The 9,680-nt window shown below is 27.7% G+C and overlaps 1 protein-coding gene across 2 annotated transcripts; it reads right to left on the minus strand.

Annotated features, from left to right (window-relative positions):
• Positions 1 to 376: 376 nt before the first annotated feature.
• Positions 377 to 9,341, minus strand: LOC113370496 (protein kinase C-binding protein 1-like). 2 transcript variants are annotated; one of them, XM_026611169.1, is made up of 15 exons: positions 8,958 to 9,341; positions 8,503 to 8,852; positions 8,035 to 8,303; positions 7,599 to 7,774; positions 6,661 to 6,745; positions 6,072 to 6,252; positions 4,644 to 4,817; positions 4,272 to 4,450; positions 2,400 to 3,942; positions 1,601 to 1,740; positions 1,389 to 1,542; positions 882 to 1,005; positions 674 to 824; positions 511 to 606; positions 377 to 439 (listed from the first exon to the last, which is right to left on the minus strand). In XM_026611169.1, the coding sequence occupies exons 2-15, from the start codon at positions 8,705 to 8,707 to the stop codon at positions 392 to 394; spliced, it is 3,525 nt and encodes a 1,174-aa protein (XP_026466954.1). In that variant the 5' UTR covers positions 8,708 to 8,852; positions 8,958 to 9,341; the 3' UTR covers positions 377 to 391. The 2 variants fall into 2 exon arrangements, with proteins under 2 accessions (XP_026466954.1, XP_026466953.1); XM_026611168.1 differs by having other exon boundaries at positions 7,966 to 8,303.
• Positions 9,342 to 9,680: the final 339 nt, after the last annotated feature.

Below are 9,680 nucleotides of genomic sequence, written 5' to 3' on the forward strand. Positions count from 1 at the left end.
TGTTTGATACACTTGTCACTCGATGTTTGAGAACCTCTCCGCCTAGTAAGACTTTGCCCAGTATTGCCTCATGCGTTGGCCGTTATCCATTAGCGCCGATTTCAAATTGTAAATCATAAACTACGGTAATAGTACAGATAAATAAGTATTAATAGTAATAGTTTATTTTTACACTTTATTCTTTCTATATAATGGATTTTATATCACACATTTTATTAAAAAATCATTTATGAGAGATAATCATACCTAAATTAAATATATGTATTTATTAAAAACTATATACTTACATATTCATCATATTAAATTGTCATCAAAATCATTAATATTTTTGCTTTATGGGAAATCTATAATGTGATTTTTCTAGAATCTATGAACGAACACTTTGAAATGTTCAAATGATTGGACTTTCTAAATAGAATTTATTGGATATTGTAGGTTTCTAAAATATAAATTCCATGTTAAAATCTGATATAGAAATTTATTATATCTAGTCAAGTTAGTTCAAATTACATCCAAATTATGTTTCAATTTCGGAGTTCTTTTGAAAGATTGTATAATATTTTGATTTATGGTCTTAGTCTTTATTTTTGATCTTGAATCATTTATCTGAAAATTGTTAATATTTTGCTACAATATTTTTTCTATTAGTAAATCTATTGTGATTGAAACGAACATTTAAGGTTGAAGAATCATCTTGATTAGTGTCTCTGTGTTGGCCACAAAGGGTCATGTGGGTATTCCAATGCTTTCGTTGGCATTCATGATCACAGTATGATGTATTCCAGCAACAATAAAACTGAGCTTCTTTCCCACAATAAACACACCTGCGGTTTTTAAATTAATTGAAAAATCTATTCTAATTTTCTTATAATAATGCTTACCATTGCTTGCTTTTAGCTTCTTGAACACACCGAATTCGCTCAGCTTCTGCCTTCTTTTTGTACTTTGTTATATTGTGAGCATTATCTATTTCAAAACTATTTCTTATTTCTAATAATATAAGCTCTGTAAAATGAAATATTCAATTATTAATAAATTGCGCTCTATTTATTTATTACTGTGAATTATTTATTTATTTACACTTTGAATTAAAAAGCAAAATAAGCAAATATAAATGTTTTTACAACATTTATCACACGGAAAAATAAATATATTTCGGCATGAGTATAAGCGTGAGTAATTGCAAACATTTTTTTTTTCAAAAAATAAAAGAGTTGAACAAATTACAGACCAACATTAAACTACTTAAGCTCACATTTCCTTACATTAAAACTCAGCTACAATTAACAATGCACTAAGAGAAAAAATTGTGCATTTAAAATACATAAATGAATAAAATATGTAAAATTGTTATTTTTTTGATGTCGTTCTCATAGAAAATTATTTACCTGTATTGTGTTTTATTTCACTGAGTTCTTGCTTATGAATCCACTTCAAACTTTCAATATCAGCTTGTAATTTTTTAACTTGGGCATCTGTAGAACCAGCATTGCCAAAATCAACCAATGTTTGATGTAGCAAATTTTGAAAATATCTTGATAACTGCAAAGTAACTAATTAAAAATAGTTACAACTCATTTAAAGATTATTAGGAATTTACCTTAAGTGCATTCTCATTTATAATTTGTGAAACTGGACCACATTCTGATGGAAAACTTGTGTTTATAGATGTTGATAATGGACCGAAAGTAGTTCTATTTTCTTGCTTTTCTTCAACAGGTACATTCGTGTGTCTGTAATCTGTAAATAAAGTTATCATATATTAAAAAAATACATGTTTTGAGTTAATTTAAAACATATTTTATTGGCATGTAAAAAGTGAAGTAGTAATTGTAACTTGCTACAATCAAATACAAAATAAAAGTTGTCCATATTGAGTGTCTGACATTTGTTTTTCAATGTACTTTTTGATGCTAAACATGAGTTTCAAGTCAAAATTAGGGGTCAAACTGAATTCAGTTTCCGTTTGTAGAATCCTACAGCAACTCATACATATATATTTATTCCCTATTGCCCCTGCGTAATCTGCAAACATATTTGCAGTTATTTGAAAATATGTTTGTTGATAGCTACTGGATTCTACAAAAAGAAACTCAATAAAGTTGAAAAAAAAGGTTCCAGAAATCTGTTGCAAGGTTAAGTAAGGTAAAAAGATCCAGAAAATAATAGAAATTATAAGATATCATCATGTAGGAGAATTACTAAATCGGAAACTTTGCCTTTTTTTATTTTTTTTTTTTTTCATTTTTTTGCAGTTTGGCTCCCAATTTTGACTTCAGATTCGCATTCAGTATTAAAAAATACATTGGAAAACATATTGCAATATTGCAAACCCAATACAGACAACTTTATGTATTTGGTGGGCCTATATAATTAAATGAAGCAATGCAACAACTTACTATGCTCTTCTATGAGATCAGCACTTTTGAAAGCTGTACTATTATCAATTGTGGAAGAATTATTTCTTGGAGTATTACAAATCTTAATAGAAGCTTCTTGTCTTTTAGGTAACACAAATGCTGATGTTTGCTGTTGATTTGAGGATGCTGCTGATACTTGATACTTTGCTTCCACTTTAGGTGCTGTAGAATTTTGTGGTATATAAACCATACTCGCAGGATTAATACTTCCCGACTCCTTTGAATTATTTTTGGTTGCAGGCGATATATTCATCTTGGGTTTATTGGGAAAAGATTTTCTAGCAGATTGCTTTTTTGTAGAATTATCAATATATGCCTCAGTAGTGGATTCTGATGCATTATATGATTTATCGATATCATAATCATCAATTGGTTCAGTTTTAATTTCAACATCTAATGAGGATATTGTGCTGTCAGGTATAACAATAGCATTGCAAGGGGATGCCTTTTTAATTTCAATATTACTTATTCTATGCAAAGCATGTTCTTCCACTGATGATTTGTTATTAGTTTCAGTATTAGAATTCATTTTTGAGATGCTAACCCTTTTTACAAAACTGCTATTTTCTTGTATCATATTTCTTTTCTTTAATACTACTCTTGCAATAGAATTGGTTTTTATGTCATCAGTATTTTTATTTGTGTCAGGGCTCAATTTATTACTAACTGAATTTGATTTCGACACCCCCATTATACTAATTTGAGGTAGCTGGTTTACAATGGTTAGGGTATTAACTGCATTACTTTCTGCAACTTTATTGGGATTCAATTCATGCTCTGATACAAGGCAGTTAACATCTTCATCTTTATCACTTTTATTATCAAGTACTGAAACACTCTGACTAATTTCGGGAGTCTTTTCTTTGGAAATTTTGCTGACATTTTTAGTGGGTGTTGCTGATACAGTTTCTTGAATATCGTCTGGCTTAATTTTTTTCTCCTGCACTTCTAGACTGTTTGTACTTAGTTTTCTTTTATTAGTTTTACTATCATTATGCATCATAGTATCAGTAGCTTTTGTGTCATTATCGTCATTTTTTTGGGATGAAAATTCAGTTTTCATAGGTTCTGGAGATTCTATCACTTGATCTTCCATATGTTCTTTCATAATTTTTATTACCTTTATTTTTCCTGTTGAATTAATTTTACCACCTCTCATTCTAACACGTGCACGCAAAGGTGTTTGTTTAATTTTCATATCATTTACATTATCAACAGATTCATTTGATACATCTTTTAGTGCTTCCTCATCTTCAGTATCATATCCTTCAATATAACTATCCTCATCTAACGAATTATTTATTTTCATGTTACCTTTTGTGTCCTCTAGTAGTTTATCCGTTATGTCACAAACTTTTTGTTTTGTTATTATTTTTTTATTTGCAATATCTGATTTGAATTTATATGAAGGTAGCATTATACTATAAATAGCTGCTTGATCATTAGGATATGGAGTTTTGAATGGTGCATGACAAAATTTTCCAAATTTTTGCTCAAGATTTTTCACATATATAGCTAACTCCTATAAATACATAATAATGAGAATATCAAATAAACATTATGTTTAATATTTCAATCATATAAATTTGACATATATCTTCAAAATCTGATTCATTTCTTTGATATTCAATATACTATATACAAGTATATGCATTATTACTATAAACATACATAAAGATATCTCACCACAAAGCAATATATTTCTTTATACTTTTTCATATTAAATTTAATGCTTTAATAAGATTAATCATTAAAAAAATGTGACTTTGATATCAAAGATTTTACCCCCCCTTCGGTTGATTGAAGGTGATATAATTAAATATTTAAGCATAAAAACCAAAATATACTAACCCTAAGTGATTCGATGAAATCAGAGCGTTTTCCTTTATCACTGAAATTTGGATCTTTCTCACTATAAAGCAAGCAATCCTTCATAGGTATCCATGCTTTATCATGTGCTCCAAAAAATCTAACATCTACTAAATTGCCATTTGATACAGTCATTGCTTTTGCTGGCCAGTACGGATAACCTGTAGTAATAATTATTATTGAAAACTATTTAATAGTGATAACTAATTACTAAATATGAGTATATTTTATAAATGTATTGGTCTAAATCATTTAAGTTCAGAAACTAAAATCAAATTGAAAACTATTTTTATATACATAATATAATTTTGCTTACAAAGAGGAATAATTCGGTAAATATAAAAGCAAAATTACCTTTCAATTTTGCCCAAACCAGCATATGTGGATGTGAACACACCTCAAGGAACCAATTTGTATCATTGTGTGTATTTGCCTTAAGATAACATTCTGGGCATGTTTCTATTTCATTCATTTCCTGCTTACAAATTTTGATAATGCCTTTTGCCACACTGGTTAATTTTGTATGAACTGAAAACATTGTAGATTTTTTAGAACAGCTGGCTTGTATTTCAAACATCAATATTTATATATAGCAATTGCAACACATGCTGATATATTAATCATATATTGAGTAGTGATATCCATAACCGCAATACTTAAAATGAACATGCTGTGATATATCCAAAAATCAAACTTAAATCATCTCCAAGAACTTAGGTGTCGAGATATTCAATAAGATACCTTATGGATTAGATACCTTATGGAAACCAAGAACATTTTTAAAAATACTGTTAAAAATTATTTACTAAATAATCTTCATGTATTTTAAATGACAAATTATAACTAGTGGGGCGCATGGCATCTAGCCTTAAGGTAAATTGCTGGAACTTCAAATATTATTATTCTTTTAAAAACGATTAACATTTTTGAAAACAATTGACTTCAAAAAAATTATATTTTTGAGAAACTAGGAATTTGACAAAAAATTACTTTTTTTTTAAAAAAATGTTTTCTTTATTTTGACATATTTTGTAAATTCTGAACATTTTTTCAAAGCAATCGTACTGCTTTAACTGCATAGAGACAAAATGTCAAGCCTAAGCGCCGCGTCGCAGTCTAACGAATAAACATTGGTACAGAACCCATAGGAATGCAAACAAAATTTATATTAATTGTTAAAATCTCTATAAAATATCTGATAATTTGATATGCATATGTCTAATGATCATTTTTGACCGCCAAATGGCTTTTTTTTTTACTTTTTGTATTAGATCTCCGAAACCGCTGGACCTGCCTTTATGAAAATTTGATCAATTCTTCATCTTGTCAATACAACTAAAACGTTTTTTGAATTATTAAAATCGGACGCTCCGTTCTCTTAAAAACTGAGTTACCGTTTTTGGCACTTTTTGCCCCGTATCTTCGGAACGGCTAGACCTGCCTTCGCCAAAAACTAATCAACACGTCTTCTTATCAATATGAATCGAATGTTTTTTGAATTATTTATATCGGTTGATCGGTGTTCCCGAAATCGTCGACAAAAATTTGTATCCGCACACACACACATACATCCATTTTTTCGAAGGTATGCCAAAATGTTCAGAAACCTTTGAAACGTAAAGATATATAAAAATTTTCATTTTCTATTTTTTTGTGATTACTTTAACTTGCCCTACGGGAAGTTAATTATATAAATATGATGATAGTTTTGTCGATTACATTTGTATAACATGGGGTTAAAAAAAATGGCTATACAAATTCAAAGTATTTCTATATGCTTACTTGAATTGTATATAATGGAGTTGTGAAGTATCCATTTTGTATCAGCAATGAATGCTTCTGTGGATCCATATAAATTTTTTTTAATATTTTGCTCAAGTTTGCTCAAATCCATAGGATGAACTACATATTTTGCATAATCTGGGAATTCATTTTTGTCTACTGGATGTAAGAAGGGTTCTGCCTGTAAAAAAATCCTATTGAATATGGGAATATATTATACAAAATGTTAAAAGTACGTGTTATTTATATAATGTAAAAGATCATTTTTTCAATGTATAAAGGCAAATTTTTATAATTTAGCTTTAATAATTATTAAACATTTTAAAAAAATTTATTCTCCTCTCCACCACAGAAATAAACATAAATTTACATAAATACCAAACAGAGCCGGCTGGGTATGAATTGGTCTTCACCAAACTTATTGTTTTTGGGACAGCAGTACATAATATTCATTGGAGACTGTTAACACACACACACACACACACACATGTATATATATATATATATATATATATATATATATATATGTATATGTGATATGAAGTACTTTAAATAAAGGAATGTAAAATTAAATGTTATTATCACTTACCCCAAGATAATCAGTCATTCTTTTCAAAGCAAATTTCAATAGTTCACATAGGTGACTAAGAGAAACTTGTTTCATTGCATTTGATCTGAAAAAAAAATCCTTTTCATTTAAAATTGTTTATGAATTGGATTTGGCAGTGATAGTATTTCTTTAAAAGCCGATAATCCATATTTAAAGATTCATAAATACATATATACATACATAAATGTATATATATATATATATATATATATATATATTTATATGATTTAGTAGTAAATTTTGATGTTGAAATATATGAGTGAGTTCTTTAAACAAAGAAAAGGCAAAGATTTATAAAATAATCTTTAATTCCAAACGTTTCGACATTCAATTTAATGTCATCATCAGTGGATATTGAACATGGTACTTTATATCTAAAATTGTGTACACATCACAGAAATTTGAACTAACATTGATACAACTAACCAGTTGATAATCATGAATTTTTTAATAAGAAAAATAATGAGAGTTTTGTTTTGCAAAACTGTGGAAAAAATTTTTTAAGTATTTTTGCACAGATCAGAGGCTATGTAATCGCTGCAGATCCCGAGGTAAAATTGTTTTGTTTTAGGTCTCAAACATTCCGCACAACGTATTAAATCGTTGTCATTTGTAGTAAAAAAAACATGTTACTCAAGTTACTTCAAAGAGTAGACCTTAGAAAAACACGTTTCGCACAATGAACTTTTTCAAAATTAAGGATGTAATGCAGGGTATCCTTGATATATATATAAATAAATTTAATATTGAATGATGCAAGTTATGAATAAATGCACTCATAATTACAAAAATTACATGAATATGCAATAAACAGTTAATCACCAAATAATAAATTACACTAATGTATTATTTTTACATTGTTAAAATATTTAAAAATTAATTTGAAAAATTAGTATTTTAAAATAAATGTGGCAAACCTGGTGTCAGTCGTTTCTGCTTGCACTATTGATACACATTCAGGACAACACCAATCATGTAGATCAGTTATATTACCTCGAACACAACGTTGATGGAATGATCTTGGGCATGTTTTACAAGAAACACTCACATCAGTTTTGTGACATTGCCAACAAAACATATCAGCAATATTATCCTAAAAAATATTTATAATATAATATTTGTTTTAATATTATATAATAATATTTATAACTACTATTTTGCATAATCTTGATTTATATAGATGTATCGCACAGAATTAGATAAAAACCAAATTCAAACAAATTTAACAGTCATTCTACAGAAAATGTGTGATATTAAAAAAAATACAAATACTATTTAAAATACCTTAGAATTAAATAACTTTTCAAGATTCACAGATCTTTTAGCATCAGTAGGTGTTTTTAAAGATCTTACTTTATTACTTTTTGGTGTTTTATCTCCTTCATGGTTTTTGTCATTTTCATCTTCATTACTCAATATTTCTGTAGATTTCCTACCACTGTCCAATCCTTTATTTAGGCTAGGAGAGTTCAAAGATTTTCTGACTCTTTTTTTCTCTTTCACATTTGTGAACTCAGTAATAATTTTAGATTCTGCAGCAGCTTTATGCAGTCCCTTCAACTCACGACTGATTTTGGGTTTAGATAGACTGCCATCGCCTTTTGGAGATTGAAAAAGAGTACCTACAATTCAAAAAAAAAAACTTATCAAGACAAAGAATGTATTTTTATTTATAATATATATATATATATATATATATATATAATACATGTAATATATACATATGTGTGTGTACGAGTGTACTACCATTTAATTGAGAATATTACATATGTCATAATATTTTATGTTTTAGATAACCAATAACAAATAAAAACTTTTTACCTGTCTCCTCTGTGCTACTGATTTTCTCGGAACCTGAGGATTTGCTATCGTTATTAATATTTTCATCAAAACTATAATTCACATTTTTATTTTCTTCTTCATCAATTGCAATGTATATATGTGAAGTAGAATTTTCATTGTTATCTGATAGTTGTGATGAAGACGATACATCTAACGATTTATCAGTTTCATGTTCAGAATCCATTTTATACTTAATATTTTATAACATAAATCATAATACAGCATACATATTTAATAATATAATCCAATAGAATTTATATATACATTTTCACGTAAATATAAACTTGCTTGTATTAATAACTGTTATATACCACAACATGCTAAAACATCTGCAAAATAAAATTGTTGAAGAGGTCCCTTTAAATTTATGTAAAATGCATCAACATTATTACTTATAATTTCATAATGTCATTTAAGAAATTTTGAGTACTTACTATAGTGATGCACAAATAAATACACAATCGGTTCAAAAAGCATATATTTTACTCAAATGTTTTAGCTTTAGCTTTTGTCATTTCACCATTATACACTATAGACAAAATTAAAATTACTCTTTCTTCACAGATGGGGCGTAAATCGCGCAACAAAATGGTGATAAGCGGACATGTATTAAAGCATGTACCAAGCCTACCAAGAAGTATGTTACTCCACAGCCATGATAAACACACACACAATCTATATAAATATATGCTCTTTTCTTTTATATGCATATATTTGTTGGTTAATAACTTAATTACTGTCATTCAATATACCAATTTATTGATGTTTATTCATTATTATTATTGGCACTCTGTCTGAATGCAGATCCGCATGAAGCAACACAATTTACCCCTTCTCCATACCTTGGTTATGCATCACGTTCTCCTTCAAAAAGGTTCTGCTTCCATAGTTCCGTTTCCTGTGGCTCGACTTTTAATTCAATTTACTTTTCTGCCATAAGTCGTTCAACACATACAATGTTATATATATATATATATATATATATATATATATATTTATATATATATATATATATATATATATATATATATATATATATATATATATATTATTTTTGTTTCAATTAAAAATTGCATTGATTAGTTTTTAGTGAAATAAGTATACTTTTATTTAATTTAACTTTGGATTATTTAGCCAAATAGATAAATCTTAATTCA

The sequence above is a fragment of the Ctenocephalides felis genome, unplaced genomic scaffold (assembly GCF_003426905.1).
Source record: "Ctenocephalides felis isolate EL2017-DRISC unplaced genomic scaffold, ASM342690v1 CF-g0.4_SCAFFOLD_01492, whole genome shotgun sequence".
Classification (NCBI taxonomy): Eukaryota; Metazoa; Arthropoda; class Insecta; order Siphonaptera; family Pulicidae; genus Ctenocephalides; species Ctenocephalides felis.